We start from the raw sequence: 20,562 nt of genomic DNA on the forward strand, positions 1-20,562 counted from the left end.
ATGGTCCAGTTTCATTCTTCTGCATGTGGCTGTCCAATTTTCCCAACACCATTTGTTGAAGAGACTGTCTTTTTTCCACTGGACATTCTTTCCTGCTTTGTTGAAGATTAGTTGACCATAGAGTTGAGGGTCCATTTCTGGGCTCTCTGTTCTGTTCCATTGATCTATGTGTCTGTTTTTGTGCCAGTACCATACTGTCTTGATGATGACAGCTTTGTAATAGAGCTTGAAGTCCGGAATTGTGATGCCGCCAGCTTTGCTTTTCTTTGTCAACATTCCTCTGGCTATTCGGGGTCTTTTCTGGTTCCATACAAATTTTAGGATTATTTGTTCCATTTCTTTGAAAAAAGTGGATGGTATTTTGATGGGGATTGCACTGAATGTGTAGATTGCTCTAGGTAGCATTGACATCTTCACAATATTTGTTCTTCCAATCCATGAGCATGGAACGTTTTTCCCTTTCTTTGTGTCTTCCTCAATTTCTTTCATGAGTATTTTATAGTTTTCTGAGTACAGATCCTTTGCCTCTTTGGTTAGATTTATTCCTAGGTATCTTATGGTTTTGGGTGCAATTGTAGATGGGATCAACTCCTTAATTTCTCTTTCTTCTGTCTTGTTGTTGGTGTATAGGAATGCCACTGATTTCTGTGCATTGATTTTATATCCTGCCACTTTACTGAATTCCTGTATGAGTTCTAGCAGTTTTGGGGTGGAGTCTTTTGGGTTTTCCACATAAAGTATCATATCATCTGTATTTTGCTTTCATTCTATCAGTGTCTTTACTTAGTAGGTATCTCTTATCTTTTGAATTTATCCATATGTATTTGGTTGTGATTATTTCTATGTTTGGACTCTCTTACTTTGTGCTTTCTGATAGTTCTGGTTATTTATGCTTTTTTTTCTGTCTAGACTTTTTGGATTGATTGAGTTGTTGGTGTTTTAAAATTCTTTTCTACTCTACTAGCTTGGAAGTTATACTCTATTATTTTATGATTACCCTTGAAATTCTGCTGGGAATGCAGAATTTCTAAAACTAAACCAGATTATAATCCCTCTGCTGAAGAATGCAAGGATTTACACAATTAACTCCTATCCTTTTCTCCCCTGCCCTGCCCCTCCCCGATATGCTTCTCTTCCTTTGTTCCATATATTAATGGTTTATACTGGTTTTGTTTAAATACCGTAATAAGATGTTGCTATTTTATTCAGACAGTATTTATTTAGATTTACTTGTATGCTTACCAGTTTCTTCGCTTATCTTTCCCTTCTTGTGTCTTAGAGTATCCTTCTGTGGTAATTTTATTCTTTTATGAAACATGTTCTTTAGATTCTCTTAAAGTAAAGGTCTACTGTTGATAAACTCTCTGTTGGTTTTTCTGGCAATGTCCTAATGCCTTCCGTATTCCCCAAAGAGATTTTGATGGTTGGATAATTTTTGTCTCAGTTCTTTGTAGATAAGCATGTTCTCTACCTTCTATGCCTTCTTTGTTGCTGTTGAGAATTCTACTATCACATTAGTCTCTTGTTTTGTGTCCAGTCTCTTCTCTCTGGCTGCTTTTTATCATGGTCCTTTTTTGGTGTCTTGCAGCTTCACTGCTCTGTGGCCACCTGTGAATGTCTTTGTTTATCCCACCTCTTTTATATATATGTGTGTATATGTATATATATATGTATATATGTGTGTGTATATATATAGGTGTACATATGTGTATGTATGTGTGTGTGTGTGTATATATATATATATATATATATATATGCTGTATTTCTTAGAATTGTGGATAAATGTCTTTCATTCTTTCTAGAAAATTAAGTCGTTTTCTCTCCTAGTATGACCTCTTCTTTTTTCATTTCCAGGGATATGAGTAGAAATATATGTCCAATTAGCTTCATGTCTTTTAGCCTCTCTTTGCTTTTTTCCATCTATTTCAGTACTACTTATAAATGACTTTTTCAGATTTATATTCAAATTTACTGATTCTCTCTTAAGTTCTATCTAATCTGAAAAAACTGGAATTTAGTTAATAATACACTGATATTGGCTCATTAATTATGACAAATGTGGCATACTAATGTGAGATGTTAATAGTGGGGGAAGGTGGGGTATATGAGAACTCTGTTATCTTCACAACTTTTCTGTAAATCTGAAAGTATTCTAAAATAAAGAGTTAAAACAGGGGCGCCTGGGTGGCTCAGTCAGTTAAGTGTCTGCCTTCAGCTCAGGTCATGATCCCAGGATCCTGGAATCTAATCCCACATCAGGCTTCCTGAATTGGGGGGGGGGGGAGTCTGCTTCTCTCTCTACCCCTCCCCCCTGCTCATGCTCTCTCTCTCTCTCAAATAAATAGATAAAATCTTTAAAAAAAAAAAAAAGTTAAATTCTCTTTTTCAAGTAGGCAATGCCGTTTTTCTTTTTGCTTGATCATGTTTTATCTTTTATTGCTAAAACTAAATTTTTAAAAGTTTATACTTAGTAATCATAATATGTAAAATCCATGTAGGGTCAGAAACTATTATTTTTTGTTTCTGTTCAGTCATGGTGGCTTGTTTTCTTATAAGTTTGATTTTTTTTTTTTTTAAACTGTAGGCTCATAATTCATTGCTCTTTATTTTGGGTAATCCCAGTGGCTTAAATTGGGGTACTTTCCTGTGAGCGTATGTATATGCTGCTTCTGTGTTACAGGTTACAGCTGATTTGGGCTTTCGCTTCTTGTGGGAGTCTCAGCTCCCTTACCTTGCAGCAGGCCCAATGCTTTATCTCTTGATCCCAGTCCTACTATCAGCATGCACATCCAGGGCAATACTCTAATTAAAAAAAAAAAAAAATTTTTTTTTTTTTTTGCTTACTACTACTCACTATCCTCTTCTATTTCAACTCAGTTAAAAAAAATTCTTTTTGCTACTATTATATGGGGTGGGTGTAAGCTTGATAATTTCTTATACTTCTTGAGAACATAGCAGTGTTCGAAAACTACCCTGGTTTTAATTTATCCAGGATCTTTTACACTGAAGCAGGAGGACCTTTCAAAATATTTAGTATATACCAGCTTCTTGAAATTGAAAACCTTCAATTTCTGTTGATTTTCTTCATTGTCCGTTGATTATCTAAAGCTTTCTATTCCCATTGGTTTTCTCATATGCACATGACAGCAGATGTACCTGCAGGCGATGTAATCCTTGAGCCGGTTTTCTCATCTGCAGAATGACAGCATTGGCCTGAATGAGATCTCACAATCTGTGAATATATATTAACTAGAATAGTTAACCAAATAGTACGCAACTGTTTATCTTATCTTTTCATACACATATATGCATATATACAGGCACATAATATATGCAACTATAAATAAGAGAGTATAATGATTTTAGAGGATTAGATTCCTGAATTTGGAGGAAGGATCTAAATGGAGCATAGAAAATACTACCAACAGGAAAAAACAAGATAAACGTTATATTCATTAATATTTCTCAATCTTGACCAGAATGTTCCACTTCATCCTTTAGTAGGTTAAGGGTGGATAGAAGTTTTAGCCTTAAAATATTTGTCATGCAGAAGAAAGCCAAAGTAGCTCAGCTTTGTATTTTATTTAAAAAGTAAAATTTGAAGTGGAGGAATGAAGCAGAACATGAAGAAAATTATAAAAAGAAACATGTAAAATATACTGGGGACACGACAACTAATGCAGTATATAAATCTGAACTAAGTACTGTGGTGAAAAAGTTATGATAAAATGCCTTGTTTGGAACAGTTGATGAAATTACAGATGTGGGCTATATAATAGAGAATAGTAGTGTACTAGTTAAATTCCTGAATTTGATCATCGTCCTATTGTATTTAAGAGAGTATTTTTATTAGGAGATACACACTGAAGTATTAAAAGATGAAGGGGCAATTTACTTAGGTAGTTTAGATAAGTAAGCTAGCAAGTAAATAAATAAAGTATATAATCTAACATATAAAAATTGTATGTTTATTTATAAATCAACACGTAGAGGGGGGTGGGGGATGGGGTAGCCGGGTGATGGGTATTGAGGGCACGTGTTGTGATGAGCACTGGGTGTTATATGCAACTAATGAATCATTGAACACTACATCAAAAACTAATGGTGTACTATATGGTGGCTAACTGAGCATAATAAAAATCAGTCAGTCAATCAACACGTAATGCTGGAGTCTCAGTATCATCATTTATTTTGTTCACATTGACCCAGATATGGTTTATTGGCCATATTTTCTGTAATGCTTATAGTACTGTTTTAATTTTAAATGGAGGACAGCTGTGAATATGTCATTTGATGAGTTGAAAATATTGTATTAGATTTGGTTTCTTTAATTGATTCAAACAGTTTGAATCATATTGAAAGTTACACTCTTGTCTAACACATGAATAAATTAACTTTTTAATAGGTATAAGCTGAATATTGGGACATGGCCACTGCTTCACCACGATCTGATACTAGTAATAACCACAATGGAAGGTTACAGTTACAGGTAACTGGTAAGTTATTTTCATAATAACTTAAAATAGTGATTCCCTGATGAAACTTTAATACCTAATTCAGCAAATTTATTCCGCAAGTATCTTTTCTTTTAGATTCATACTGTGATGTATTTGTTGCAACAGGCCTTAAAGGTAGAAACTTTCTGAAAGTATTTTATTTATTCAGTAAATATTTATTGAACCTGAGCTGGATGCAGAGAAGATATGTCCTCTTTGGTGGTGGGAGCATTTGGGTATTAGAATAAGCAACTTTGAACTGGTCCTTAAATGGTTATTAGGATGGAGAAGGATGCTGAAGGCCTTTTTTCATCTATTCACCCATCCAATCATTGGCAAATATTTAAGTGGAATTACATGAATTAAAACACAAGACCCCAGTTTTTTAGGAATTTACTGTATAGTGTTGAGACAGGTTTGTTTTATATGGAGAATTACCATGCAGAGTGACTATTAACTAGATGCAGTGAAAACTTAGAGAAAAGTGTCTTTAGTCTGCTTGGGATCTGAGATGGCCTGCAGACACAGGAGAACAGGGTAAGACAAGAACCTACAGAGCGTAACACTTTTAATTCTTGCAGGAGGAGTCAGAATTCATCTCAGATTAGATTGGCAGCAGAAAGCATTAGAGGGAGAAGGAACATTTGCAGAAGATGGGAGAGTCTTGGTTAGAAGACTTCAGATAATTCATTATATATAAACAATATAAATATCTGTAAGATAAAAAAACACCTGGAGGTAAAATATATATTGGAGGGGTAGAGGGAGGAAGGGAAAGAGTTTGTAATAGCAAAAGGCTGGCAACGGAATCCTAGTTAGACAATGAAATAAATATATGTACCCAAAGGAGCCAGGTTCTAAGATAATATTGTTAAGTGAAAGGTGTAGAGTAGTATGCATAGTATACAACCATGTGGATGTAAAAAAAAGGAGGGGTATGTATGCGGCTCTGTGATTAGAATATTAGAAATTATATTTGTCTCAGGAGGGGTGGGATTGAAGCCAGAGTAAGAAGAGAGATACTGTAATTTCTATGGTACTTATTGCTGTGAGATCAGGTTGTTTCTAGGAGTTTTCAGTGACCAGAGCTAGGAAATGTTTATTGTCTTAGAAAGCAAAAAACAAATCCTGAGTTCATGCTGATATTTCAAATTCAAAATAGCTGTGGTCTCTAAGTACCATGTTCCACTGAAAGGAGAAAAAAATTATTTTTACTTTATTTGACTTTGTATTTCTATCTCTTTTCTCTTAGCCCAAAAATCTTAATTCCAAATGACAGTAACATAATTATATCTGTGTTATCCTAACACACACACACACACACACACACACACACACACACACACACAGGCAACATTAAAATTACTAAAAACAACAGGCCCACTCATTGCAGTTTAAGATTTCTTTGTGAGTTCCCCCCTGCCCCCCTTAGGATGTATAGTTAGAATACCACATTTGAAAGTAACTTAAAGCAGTTTTCCATTTGGTTTTACCACCAACTGGATAATCAGTTAGGTTTATTGCTTTCATTTATTTTTATTTAGTTTTGTTTATTACATGTAAAGAAAGCATTTATATGGCTCTGGAGTTAAAACTGTTAAATTAGAGTACATTTGAAGAGGTCTGGTTACTCCATGCCATCCCTTCCACCTCTCTCCATTATCTAAAAATGTACGTAAACATTTTTATTAGTTTTGGTTTATTTTTCCATTGCTTTTGAAAATATAAGCAGATATGTACAGTATATGTATTCATATATCTCCTCCCAGCCTGCCACTTCTTAGGTACTTTTCTGCACTTGATTTTTCTTCATTTAACAGTAGTAATATCCTAAAGTTTGCTCCATAATAGGGTATATACCTTTTTGTTGCTGCACAGGAAATACTCTGTTGAATAGATATACCAGAGCTAATTCAACTAGTCTCCTATTGATGGACATCATGGTTCTACTCTTTTGCTATTACAAATAGTGCTACAATAAATAGCTTTATGCAAATGTCATTTCTTATTTTTGCTCATATTTTGTTAGGATAGGATCCTAGAATGAGATTGCTGAGTCGGGGAGTAAACACATGTAATATTGCCAGTTATTGCCATATTCCTCTCTATAGGGTCTGTACCATTTTCTGTTCCCAGCTTTCTAAGAGAGCGCCTGTTTCCCCATAGCCTCATCAAAATATGTTATCAAGCTTTGGATTGTTGACAGTTAGGTAAGAAGTGGTATCTAAGATAGTGTCATTGTAAATATCTTTTCTCTCATTATGAGTGAGGTTGAGCCAGGTTTAAGGGATATTGTATTTCGTCTTCTGTGAACCATGGAGATGTATGTTTTGAAGCAATACCCTGGATGATTCTGATGTGTACTCCACTTAAGAACCGCTTACATAATTCCTAATGTTTCTTCTTTTGCTTGATATGAGAAGCTTAGAGCCACATTTGTGGTTTTCAGTGTTATTTGTGTAGGACGTGTGGCCACCGTATCTGATTTGTAACTTTCTTCCTGGTGTTGACCTTTGTGTATGTTCTTAGTTGAAATAACAAAAACCTGATCTGACTGATTTGAGCCAAAAAGAAACTTATTGAACAGCTAGCAGGTAGCTCACAGAATCACCAGAAGTCTAGAGAACCAATTGGAAAATAGATGTGGACCAGAGAAGGGCAAGTAGCCAAAGTAGTGCCACTATGGTATTTATCATTTTGAGTGTTAATTACTGTTCTCCTTTGAAATACAGTGATGCTCTTGGGAAACTGAACTTGGACCTATGCTAGATGGTACCAGATTTTAGTGCCTTGCTTTTCTCCCTTCTCTTCTCCTTGTCTTTACCTTTTTTTCATTTTGTTGATCTAATTTTTTTTAAATACAAAGCGCCTTAAAATCCACAATCTTACTGAATTAACAATACCTTTTGGAATAAATATTTACTATTTTACCAGTTAAGACTGAGAATCAGAGTAAGTGCCTTCTGTTAGTAATAGGAAAGCAACCAAGATTTTTGGACTCCCAAGTTGTTGCCCCTTTAATTAGAGAACAGTGACCTCTGTATTTTCTTTCTTGCTTGCTTTCTTGCTTTCTTTTTCTTTTATTTTCTTTCTTTCCTTCCTTCCTTCCTTCCTTCCTTCTTTCCTTCCTTCCTTTCCTTCTCTTTCTTTCTTTCTTTGTATTGATATTTCTTTTACTTTTAAAATAATCAGTACCATGACTAAGGCCCTTCTGCTGTTGCAGGCTGGCAGGTTATGATCTGTAAACTGAGATACTCTATTAGCTGAATTAGTTTTATTCCTATTTCTGTTCGTAACCCATACCTGACTGGCAATAATAAGAATATGAACATTGATCATGCAAAGCAGGAAAACTGTAACGGAAAAAAATCTAAGAGAAAGCTACCTACTGTAATATGGTGTTACACTGGAGTGAACCATGCACATAAACATAATAGCCCACAGAAGAGTACCATCTACAGTAGTTGAGATTTCAGGCTTTCTGCAGGAAAGGGTCAGAAACAAAGTGCAAGACATAAAAACAGACTCGAGATTGAAAAACTAATGGGCTGGCATATTCACATTTTGTAGCTGTTGTGTCCTCTAGTACCTTACTATAATTTTTTAAATTAAATTGTGATCCTATGTATCATCATATTTTTGTATGAGTCTTATGAATTATGAATTTAACTTTATTCTTTTCAAATGCTTCAACATTTATGGAATAATCTGTCTTTTCCCATTGATGTGAAATGCCACCATTGTGATATACAAACATCTTATTCTATTCTCTTCACTTATGTCCTTATGTCATAGACTATTTTAATACTTTCATTTTACAGTACTTTATTTCCATTGTATAGTACTTTAAAAAATATATTGGGAAAAATCTCTCATTACTTGGTATTTTAAAATATATCTTCACTATGCTTGAATTTTCTTTATCTTTCATTTGAATTTTAGAGTCTCCTTCCCTTTTCCTCTGCTGGTGTGCCCCCCCACCCCAAACTCCCTCAAAACCAATGTTAGTGTTTTTATTTAGATCATTTAAAAATAATGTGTTAAATTAGAGATAATTGAAATCTTTCAGTGTACAACTTCCAAATCCAGGAATATATTACGTCATTCCCTTCAAGTCTTTTATGTCCATCAGTGAAGTTTTATAGTTATCTTCATGTAGATCCTATACATTTATTAAGTTTATTACTAGATTTTTTTGAGGGGAGGTGTTACTGTGAGTGGGATTCTTAAATTCTTTCTCTTTACATATACATATACACATACAGGACTCTCTTTTTCTGATAGATTTTTGGTATTTATATAATCTTACAGTAGAGGACATTTTGGGTATAACACCAAAGGCAACTTATTAAATGGGAAAATGAAGTTTATCCCATTTATTTCACTATTTAGAACTCTTACTTGAATTAATAGGGTTATCTTTTATTTACTCAAAATTATAGCATTTTAGTTATTTATATATACATTTTTTTGCCAGCATAGTATGCATTTTTGTGAAATTAAAAATTGTATCTTTTAAAAATCACTTTCCTTACCTTGCCAACACCTAGTATTATTGAAGACTTTGCCAATAAAAGGTATACAGTGGATATATTTTGAATGTATCTGCAATTAACTTAGAAGAGTTAATACTATATAGTAATTAATAATAATGGAGTAATAGTTACCATTGGTGAGTGCCAGGCATTCATTGATGATAACAGTACTTTGCGTGCCTTCACTCACTGATCCTAAGAATCGGATACTATTGTTCTCCTATATTTCAAATGAGAAAATTAAGGGTCAGAAAGAGTTAAACTATGAACCCAGATATGTCAGACCCAGTTCTTTTTTTTTTTTTTTTTTAAGATTTTATTTTTTTAGAGTAGTTTTAGATTCAGCAAAATTGAGAGGAAGGTACAGAGGTTTCCCAAATACACCTGCCCCCACACGTGTGCAGCCTCCCCCATTATTAACATCACTCACCAGAGTGGTGCCTTCATTACAGTTGATGAACCTGGTTTTTCATTTAGTAATATGCACTTAAGTTTTCTCTAGGTTTTTCCATGGCTTGATAGCTTACTTCTTTTTAGTGCTGCATGATATTCCATTGTCTGGGTGCACCACAGTTTGTTTATTCATTTCACCTGCTGCAAGGACATCTTGGTTACTTTCAAGTTTTGGCAGTTATAAATAAAACTGCTATAAATATCGATGTGCAGTTTTTTTGTGTAGACATAAGTTTTCAGCTCCTTTGGGTAAATACCAAGGAGTACAATTCCTGGATCATATTGTAAGAAACTGGTAAACTGTCTCTCAAAGTGGCCATTTTGCATTCCCACCAGCAAAGAGTGAGAGCTCCTGTTCCTCCACATCCTCCCCAGCATTTAGTATTGCTAGCATTCCAGATTTTGGCCATTCTAATAGGTGTGTAGTGGTATCTTGTGGTTGTTCTAATTTGGTTTTTTTTCTGATAATATATGATGTTGAACAGCTTTTCATATGCTTATTTGCTGTCCATGTATTTTTTTGGTGAGGTGTCTGTTAAGGTCTTTGGCCCATTTTTTAAAAATCAGGTTGTTTTTAGGGCGCCTGGGTGGTTCAGTCGGTTAAGTGTCTGCCTTCGGCTCAGGTCATGATCCAAGGGTTATAGGATCAAGCCCCGCGTTGGGCTCCCTGATCAGTGGGGAGTCTGCTTCTCCCTCTCCCTCCCCCTGCACATGCTCGCTGTCTCTCTTTCTCTCTCTCTCTCTCTCAAAAAAATAAAATCTTTAAAAAAATCAGGTTGTTTTCTTACTGATGAGTTTTAAGAGTTCTCTGTATATTTTGGATAATGGTTCTTTATCAAGTGTGTCTTTTGCATATATTTTCTCCCAGTCTGTGGTATGTCTTCGTATTCTCTTGACATTGTCTTTTGCAGAGCAGGAATTTTTACCATTAATGAAGTACAGTTTATCAGTTATTTCTTTCATGGATTGTCCCTTTGAAAGCATCGCTATAACCAAGGTTGGCTAGGTTTTCTCATCTTCTCTGGGTTTTGTAGTTTTGTGTTTTACATTTAGGTCTGTGGTGCATTTTGAGTTAACTATTGTGAAGGATGTTAGGTTTGTGCTTACATTAATTTTTTTGCATTTGGATGTCCAGTTGTTCCAGCCCCATTTGTTGAAAAGACACTGTGATTTTAAGACCATGCAGTACTGCTTTCCCCTTCTTTTAGTGTATTGAAAGACTTGCATGTTTTGAGGAAATGACTCTAATTTAGAGTGAAGAATCTTGGTTGGAGGATTTTTTGGGGAGAGAGATGTCTGTGCCCTCTGTGTCACTCCAGTGGTGTTGAACTTAGAGCAGTTTGAAACAGAGAAGGATGGGAGTAAGTTTTGCCAAGACCTTGACTATAGCACTTTAGGCATAACATTGAATACTCTGTTTTATGTTGCCAGTCCTTAAATACAGTATTTTCCTTTGAGTCTCTCTTGCTGTTCTTCAGGTATTAATTGAAGACTCTAGGGCACCTGGGTAGCTTAGTAAGTTAAGCATCCGATTCTTGATTTCAGCTTAGGTCATGATCTCAGGATTATGAGATGGATCAAGCCCTGCGTCAGGCTCCATGTTGGGCCTGGAGCCTGCTTAAGATTTTTTTCTCTCTCCCCCCTTCTCCCTCCCACCCTCTCTCTCTTTCTAAAAAAAAGAAAAAATTAATTGAAGACTCTATTTCAAATACTCTACTTCTGCTGCAGCATTTATCATTTCATATTTCAGTGATTTATTCACGTGACTATTTATGTTACTGTTCTTTCATAGTAGAAGCCTACATTAGCTTATGATGATATCTTTAACATGTGGTACAGGTATGGCATGGAGTGGGCAGGGCATTCCCCTTTCTCAGACCCACAGTATTCATAGGTAACAGACTATAGAGGTGATCTTGATAAGTTGTTATTACTGCTTGGTAGTCAGGACTTTACCCTGAAAATTTGTACTCCTCATTTGAATTAGTAGTTGCAAAAATTATTTAAAATTAATTGTTTAGCCTAAATTAAACAGGTCTTCCTCCAAATCAGGTAAATCTGATACAAAATTCACTTTGTGAAGGATTATGATTAACTTCTCCAATGACATTTTGAAATTAATGTTTTTATTTGAAAAAGCAAATACTTCCCTTTTTTTGGAAACCAACTTTCCTGGTAAAGCATTTTTTTTTAAATTAAAGTTTATATAATTTTTAATAGGCAAGTATGAAACACTACCTGGCAGAGAGGTTCATAGGTATGTTGAATCTGAAAATACTTAGCTTTCTCTTGACATTTGATGCAATTCAGTATTAAATTCAAATGGTTGGCAAGGATGTGAAGAAATTGGAACCCTTATTACCCTGCTGGTGGGAATGTAAAATGGTACCGCCACTTTGGAAAACAGTCTGGCATTATTCAACGGAGTTATCATATGACCCAACAGTTCCACTCCTAGGTGTATGCCAAGAGAAGTGAAAACATATGTCCACACAAAAACTTGTGCACAGATGTTGAGCAGTATTATGCACAATAGACAAAAAGTAGAAACAACCCAGATCTCTATCAACTGATGAATCAATAAATAAAAAGTATACCCATACCAGTGGAAATATTATTTGTCAGTAAAAGGAATGAAGTACTGATACATGCTACAACATGGATGAACCTTGAAAGCATGCTGAGTGAAAGAAGCCAGTCACAAAAGACCATATGTTGTGTGAATTCATTTCTATGAAATGTCTAGAATAGGCAGATCTATAGAGACAGAGAGTAATTGGTAGTTGCCTAGGGCTGAGGGGGGAGCAACTAGGAGGAAATATGGTGACTGTGTGGGGTTTCTTTTTGGGGTGATGAATATGTTTTTAAAGTTTCTTGTGGTGAGGGACACCTGGGTGGCTCAGTCCTGGGATCAAGTCCCGCATCGGGCTCCTTGCTCAGTGGGGAGTCTGCTTCCCCCTCTGCCTGCCACTCCCCCTGCTTGTGTGGTCTCTTTCTCGCCGACAAATAAATTAAAAATCTTTAAAAATAAATAAGTAAATAAATAAAGTTGCTTGTGGTGATGGTTGCACAACTGTGAGTATATTAAAACCATTGAACTGTACAGATTAAATGGGTGAATTGCGTGGTATATGAACTATATTTCAGTAAAACTTAAAAATTCAAATGGTTCTCAGGCATTATCAATAGTTCTTTTGTACTGTTTCTTCATTCGCCAGTGAAGAGTTTGAGTTGCCTAAGAAGCACAGTTCCATTTTTTTTTTAAAGATTTTATTTATTTATTTGAGAGAGAGAGAGAGAGAGAGAGAGCAAGAGAGGGAGAAGCAAACTCCCCGCTGAGCAGGGAACCCGACTTGGGGCTCGATCCTGGGACTCCAGAATCATGACCTGAGCCGAAAGCAGATGCTCAGTTGACTGAGCCACCCAGGCTCCCCCACAGTTCCATTTTTATTGATTTATTGCTCAAAGTACTACTTTTTGTCTGTATATATTCACTAGTGATTATCATGTTTCTGTTAGTTTCTAGTGCCAAACTAAAAAGAAAAAAGAACTGGTTTGGAACAGCAATATATACAGAAGTAGTTGTAGATGGAGAAATTAAGAAAACAGCAAAATCCAGTAGTTCTTCTAATCCAAAATGGGATGAACAGCTAACCGTGTAAGTACCTTGTATAGAAAATGCAAAATCTCCAAAAGGGGGAGTATGCTTCTTAGAATGCTTTTGTGGTTGTTCTGTTGTTGTAGTTGTAGGATAATTTCAAAGTAAGTAGTGTTATTTTGCAATATGAATAGACAGTTTTAAGTATGAAAAGATTTTTGGTTAATTTGTTTTCTTTAGAGAGGAAGCATAGTAATTCTTGCTTTTTGCTTTATTAACTGAATTATTCCATACAGCTATATTTTCTGTTATTGTCTTGTAAAAATAAATAAGGCAGAAAATCAATGTTAATTTTGTCCTTTCTGAAACATAATGTTATAAATTTGTGTATAGTAGAATTATTATAAATAACACCAACAGTTCTCTTAAATATTTAGAAGTTTGTTCAAATAGAACTAGTGTTACTGTGAAATCTCAACAAGACTCTTTATCTATTGCTGGTGTTTTGGTTTGGTAATTACAAGAATTCTTATCTAGTTATTAAAGTCCTATGTACTTGAAGGGAAGTAATTGTTTTTATTTATAATTCAGATAATTTACTGTTCAACACAATATTTTTTCTCAAAACTGAATTCATGGCTTTTTAAAAATTATTGAAGTAAATGTATACTCCTGTATTTTTGTTATAATTTTACCCTTACAGAAATGTGACCCCACAGACTACATTGGAATTTCGAGTTTGGAGTCATTATACTTTAAAAGCTGATGCTTTATTAGGAAGAGCAACAATAGATCTGAAACAAGCTCTGTTAATACACAATAGAAAATGTAAGTTGTTCTAATCTTTGTTTCTTTAAAAGTTTATTTTAGATACTTTTCAAAGTGTCCTGACGTCCAAAAGCAAAAATAGTTTTGTATTTACAAAAGAGAACTTTAGTTATTGCCTGTGATTGCTTTTAAGTTTGTGGTACTGTATGAAATAGGAAATACATACTCTGGCCTTTCTCCATCTAACAGATTTACAAAATGATCTCAGTCACCCATGAGTACTCTGTTATCAGTGATCATCAGTGATTTATTATTTACTTATTATATACTTTAAAACTTGAAAAAATGATAATCTGAGCCTACTCTAATTTGGTTGATAATTTGTATAAAATAAATTCTAACTCTTAAATTTTCTAATTATATAACTAGTTCATTAAGAAAATATAGAGAATATACAAAATTACAGAGGAAAATAATTTGTAATTCTGCTATCCCAGGATAACGACTCCTAATAACTTGGTCTCTTGTCTCTTTCCTGTTCATAGATATAAACGTATTTTTTTCTTTGTATCTACTAGTTTATCCCTTGCTTTTTTTCATTTAACAATTTAATATGAATATGTTTCCATGATATTACATTTTTCTAGCCTGGGTAAGATGGTTTAAGCTTCAGTTATTTGTAAATCTCCTATCATTGTATGCAAAAATCGGGGGTATACCAATTTTTATAATTCTGGGGTGAGAGTTCATTGTTTTTAGCAAATTTTGAAAATATTATGTGATCCAGAGATTAAAAGCCAGAGTTCTAGTTTATGATTCAACTAATCTCATATTATTTGACATTTAGGCAGTTTCACTCAAGCCAGTGCCTGTGTTTATCTTATTTCCTTAGAAATTTTCTCATTCCTAAAAGATATGCTGAGTTAAGGTTAAAATGCTAATGTTTTAAATAGTAAGTTGATTTTTTAAAATTTTTTTTCTGTTTCTAACAAAAGTCCACTTACAACTTAAAAATCTGTTTTTGATGTAGTTTTTTTGTACATATGGAGTTATGGGTCAAGAAAATGTGAAAGCCATACTAATTTTTATGTACACAGATTTTTATTTTTTTATTTTTTATTTTTTTTTTTTAAGATTTTATTTATTTATCTGACAGAGAGAGAGGTAGCGAGAGCAGGAACACAAGCAGGGGGAGTGGGAGAGGGAGAAGCAGGCCCCCCGCCGAGCAGGGAGCCCGATGTGGGACTCGATCCCAGGACCCTGGGATCATGACCTGAGCCGAAGGCAGACGCCCAACGACTGAGCCACCCAGGCGCCCTATGTACACAGATTTTTAAAAAATACATTCTTTTGAAGCAATGAAAGTTTAATTCTCTGCTATGCCATGGCTTTGTTCATGCAATTCATCTTGGTTATAGATATGAGGTCTTATAAGCGTATAATACCTTTCCTGGTCTGATGGTGGCTGTATTTCTACTTTTTCTTGGCTATATAGCATTATTGGTGTAAATGCATAATACCTCAGTTAACTTCTGTTATTTCAGAATTAAATGTTTGGTTTAGCCAGTTTATATGCTGTTTCTGCACTGGATTAAGCCTTTGCATGAGACCCCTTTTTTTATAGAAGTATAGTTGACACAAAATATTACATTAATTTTAGGTGTACATATAGTGATTTAACAAGTCTGTACACCATGCTGTACTCACCACAAGTGTGTTACCATCAATCACCATGCAATGCTATTATAATACCACTGGCTATTATTCCCTGTGCTGTACCTTTTTGCCTTGCCTTATTCATTCCATAACTGGGAGCCTGTGCCTCCCACTCTCCTTCACTCATTTTTGCCCATCCCCATCCCTTCCCTTCTGGCAACCATCAGTTTGTTCTCTGTATTTATGGGTCTGTTTCTCCTTTTTTTATTTGTTTTGTGTAAGTGAAATCATATGATGTTTCTTTCTTTGACTTGTTTCACTTAGCATACTAACCTTACAGGTCTATCCATGTTGTCGCAGATGGCAAGATCTCATTCTTTTTTATAGCTGAGTAATATTCTATGTTTATATACCACATTTTCTTTATCCATTCATTTGTTGATGGACACGGGTTGTTTCCGTATCTTGGCTGTTGCAAATAATACTTCAGTAAACATAAGGGTGCATGTATCTTTTTGAGTTAATGTTTTTGTTTTCTTTGGCTAAATGCCCAGTAGTAGAATTACTGGATCATATGGTAATTCTATTTTTAATTTTTTGATGAACCTCCATACTGTTTTCCACAGCGGCTGCATCAGTTTATATTCCCACAGCAGTACACAAGGGTTCCTCTTTCTCCACATCCTTGCAACACTTGTTATTTCTTGTTGTTTTTGAAGCCATTTGACAGGGCTGAGGTGATACTTCATTGCGGTTTCGCTTTGTATTTCCCTGATGACTAGTGATATTGAGCATCTTTACATATGTCTGTTGGCTATCTGTACATTTTCTTTGGAAAAATGCCTATTTAGGTCCTCTGCCCATTTTAAATCAGATTATTTGGGTTTTTTAGGTGTTGAGTTGTATAAGTTAATGTGTATTGGATATCAGTCCCTCATTGGATATATCATTTGCAAATATCTTCTCCCATTTGGTAGATTGTTTTGTTGACTATTTCTTTGCTATGCAAAAGCTTTTTATTTTGGTGGTAATCCCAGTAGTTTACTTTTGCTTTTGTTTCCTTTGCCTAGAAAAATATTGCTAAGGCCAGTGTCAAAGCAATTATTGCCTATGTTTTCTTCTGGGAGTTTTATGGTCTCAGGTCTCACATTTAGGTCTTTAATTCATTTTGAGTTTATTTTTGTGTGTGGTGTAAGAAAGTAGTTCAGTTTCATTCTTATGCATATAGTAGTCCAGTTTTTCCAGCACCATTTATTGAAGAGACTGTCTTTTCCCCTGTACATTCTTGCCTCCTTGGTCATAGATTAATTAATTGACCATATAAGAATGGGTTTATTTCTGGGCTCTCTATTCTGTTCCATTGATCTGTGTGTCTGTTTTTGTGCCAGAACCATACTGTTTTGATTATAGATTTGTAGTATATCTTGAAGTCTATGATTATGGTACCTCTGCTTTGTTCTTCTTTTTCAAGATTGCTTTGGCTGTTTGGGGTCTTTTGTGGTTCCATACAAATTTTAGGGATATTTGTTTTAGTTCTGTGAAAATACTGTTGATATTTTGATAGAGATTGCATTAAATCTGTAGATTGCTTTGGGTAGTATGGATATTTTAACAATATTAATTCTTCTAATCCATGAGCATGGTATATCTTTCCGTTTGTGTCATCTTCAATTCTTTCATCAGTGTTTTATAGTTTTCACAGTATCAGTCTTTTTACCTCCTTGGTTAAGTTTATTCCTAGATATTTTATTATTTTGGTGCAATTGTAAATGGAATTGTTTTCCTAATGTCTCTGCTACTTCATTATTAGTGTATAGAAGTGCAACGGATTTCTGTATAATAGTTTTATATCCTACAACTTTACTGCATTCATTTACTAGTTCTTATAGTTTTTTGGTGGAGTCTTTAGGGTTTTCTGTGTGTAGTATCATGTCATCTGCACATAGTGACAGTTTAGCTTCTTTCTTACCATTTTGGATACCTTTTCTTTCTTTTCCTTTTTTTCCTTGTCTGATTGCTGTAGCAAGGATTTTAAATACTATATTGAATAGAAGTGGCAAGAGTGGACATCCTTGTCTTGTTCCTGATCTTACTGGAAAAGCTCTCAGTTTTTCACCATTGAGTATGATGTCAGGTGGATTTTTCATATATGGCCTTTATTATATTGAGGTACGTTCCCTCTAAACCCACTTTGTTTAGTTTTTATTAATGTATGTTGAATTTTGTCATATGCTTTTTCTACATCTCTTGAGATGATCATATGATTTTTATGTTTCATTTTGTTAATGTGGTGTATCACGTTGATTGATTTGTGAATATTGAACCATCCCTACATATCTGGAATAAATCCCACTTGATGGTGGTGAATGATCCTTTTAATGTTTTTTTGAATGCAGTTTGCTAATATTTTGTTGAGGATTTTTGCATCTGTGTTCATCAGGGATATTGGCCTGTTGTTTTCTTTTTTCATAGTGTCTTTGGTTTTGGTATGAGGGTAATTCTAGCCTTGTGGAATGAATTTGGAAGTTTTCCCTCTTCTGTTTTTTGGAGTAGTTTGAGGAGAATAGGTATTAACTCTTCTTTAAATGTTTGGTAGAGTTCACCTATGAATCCATCTGGTTCTTGACTTTGGTTTTTGGGAGTTTTTTGATTACCTATTCAATTTCGCTACTAGTAATTGCTTTGTTCTGATTTCCTGTTTCTTCCTGATTCAGTTTTGGAAGATTGTGTTTCTAGGAATTTAACCATTTCTTCTAGGTTGTCTAATTTGTTGGCATATAATTTTTTTAGTAGTCTCTTATAGTCCTATGTATTTTTGTGGTGTTGGTTGTTACTTCTCTTCCATTTGTGATTTTACTCTTTTTTTCCCCCGATGAGGCTGGCAATTTTGTTTTATCTTTTCAAAGAACCAGCACTTGGTTTTATTGATCTTTTTTGTTTTTGTTTTGTTCTTTTAGTCTCTATTTTAATGTATTTCTGCTCTAATTTTATTATTTTCTTTCTTCTGCTAACTTTGTGGTCTGTTTGTTACTCTTTTTCTAGCTCCTTTAAGTGTAAAGATAGATGGTTTATTTGAGATTTTTCTTGCTTCTTGAGGGGCCTGTATTGCTATAAATTTCCCTTCTAGAACTGCTTTTGCTGTATTCCAGAACTTGGGACTGACTGTTCTGTTTTCATTTTCATCTGTCTCCCTGTATTTTTTGATTTCCTCTTTGATTTCTTCATTGAGCCATTGGGTGGTTGTATAGTAGCATGTTGCTTAGCCTCCATGGTTTTTTTGTTTTGTTTCAGGTTTGTTTTCTTGTTTGTTTGTTTTTGTAATTGATTTCTAGTTTTGTACCATTGTTAAAAAGGTGCATGATATGGCTTTGGTCTTATTAAATTTATTGAGGCTTGTTTTGTGGCCTAACATGATCTATCCTGGAGAATGTTCCATATATACTTGAAAAGAATGTATATTATGTTACTTTTGGATAGAATATTCTGTATATATCTGTTCAGTCCTTTAGAATTGATGGACTAATGTGTCCTTCGAATACTGTTTTCTTACTGGCTTTCTGCCTGGATGATCGACCCATTGATGTAAATGGGGTATTAAAGTTCCCTACTATAACTGTATTACTATCAGTTTTTCCCTTATGTTTGTTAATATTTGCTTTATGTATTTGGCTGTTCCAGTTTTGGGTGCCTAGGTATTTATAGTAGTTATATCCTTTTGTTGGATTGTTCCCTTTATCATTATGTAATGTCCTTCTTTGCCTCTTTCACACACTTTGTTTTAAAGTCTGTTTTGTCTGATATAAGCACTGCTTCCTTGGCTTTTTCTTTCACTTCCATTTGCATGGAATATTTTTTTTCATCCTTTCACTTTCAGTCTGCACATGTCTTTAGGTCTGAAGTAAGTCTCTTCAGCAGCATATAGATGAGTTGTTTTTAATCCATTGTGTCACCCTATTTCTTTTGATTGGAATACTTAGGCCATTTACATTTAAAGCAATTATTGATAGGTATGTTCTTATTGCCATTTTGTTAATTGTTTTCTGATTGTTTTTGTAGTTTGTCTCTGTTCCTTTCTTCTCTAGCTCTCTTTCTTTGTGATTGATGACTTTCTTTAGGTTATGCTTGGCTTTCTTCCTCTCAATTTTTTGTGTAGCTATTAGTTTTTGGGTTTGTGGTTACTGTGAAGTTCATATATAAGATCTTAAGTATATAGCAGTCTGTATATTAAATTGATGGTCACTTATGTTCAAACACATTCTAAAAGAACTTTTCAAATCCTCGCCTCCATGTTTTATGTATATATTGTCATAATTTTCTTATTTGTAATTATGGTCTTGTCTTTTCCATTTAAAGAAGTCCCTTTAACATTTCTTATTAGGCCAGTTCAGTGGTGATAAACTCCTTAACTTTTATCTGGGAAACCCTTCTATTCTGATTAATAACCTTGCCAGGTACAGTATTCTTGTTTGTAGGGTTTTTTTTCTTTCAGCACTTTGAATATATCATGCCACTCTCTTCTGGTCTGCAAAATTTCTTCTGAAAAATCATCTGATAACCTTGTGGCTTTTCTTACATACATTACTAGTTGCTTCTCTCTTTCTGCTTTTAAATTTTTTTGTTTATCTTTGATATGTTAACTATTATGTTGTGGTGTGGACCCTCTTGGGTCATCTTCTTTGGAACTCTCTGTGCTTCCTGAACCTTGATGTCTATTTCCTTCCCCAGGTTAGGGAAGTTTTCAGCTATTATTTCTCAAGTGAGTTTTCTGTCCCTTTCTCCCCTTCTCCTGGGACTTCTGTAATGTAAATGTTTGTTTGCTTGATGTTGTCCAAGAGATCCCATAACTTATCCTCATTTTCAAACAATTCTTTTCTTTTTGCTTTTTAGCGTGGGTGCTATTACCCTTCCTTCCATATCACTGATTCATTCTTCTGCATTATCTAATCTGTTTATTCTCTCTAGTGTAGTGGTTTTGTTTTTGTATTCTTCAACCCAGATTGATATTTTCTATGTCTTTGTTGAAGTTTTCAGTAAGTTCATCCATTTTCTCTCCAAT

At 34.5% G+C, this 20,562-nt stretch overlaps 1 protein-coding gene across 5 annotated transcripts in view; it reads left to right on the forward strand.

Moving 5' to 3' along the window:
- WWP1 (WW domain containing E3 ubiquitin protein ligase 1) overlaps window positions 1-20,562 on the forward strand; it is a 118,615-nt gene that overhangs the window by 28,117 nt on the left and 69,936 nt on the right. For all 5 annotated transcript variants that reach the window (XM_032421947.1, XM_032421951.1, XM_032421949.1 and 2 more), the window contains 3 exons: window positions 4,406-4,496; window positions 13,004-13,142; window positions 13,786-13,910. In XM_032421947.1, the coding sequence (XP_032277838.1) occupies window positions 4,427-4,496; window positions 13,004-13,142; window positions 13,786-13,910 (334 nt within the window). In that variant the 5' untranslated portion in view covers window positions 4,406-4,426. The remainder of the gene's footprint in view (window positions 1-4,405; window positions 4,497-13,003; window positions 13,143-13,785; window positions 13,911-20,562) is intronic.

Source organism: Phoca vitulina, unplaced genomic scaffold, assembly GCF_004348235.1.
Source record: "Phoca vitulina isolate PV1807 unplaced genomic scaffold, GSC_HSeal_1.0 scaffold25, whole genome shotgun sequence".
In the NCBI taxonomy this organism is placed as follows: Eukaryota; Metazoa; Chordata; class Mammalia; order Carnivora; family Phocidae; genus Phoca; species Phoca vitulina.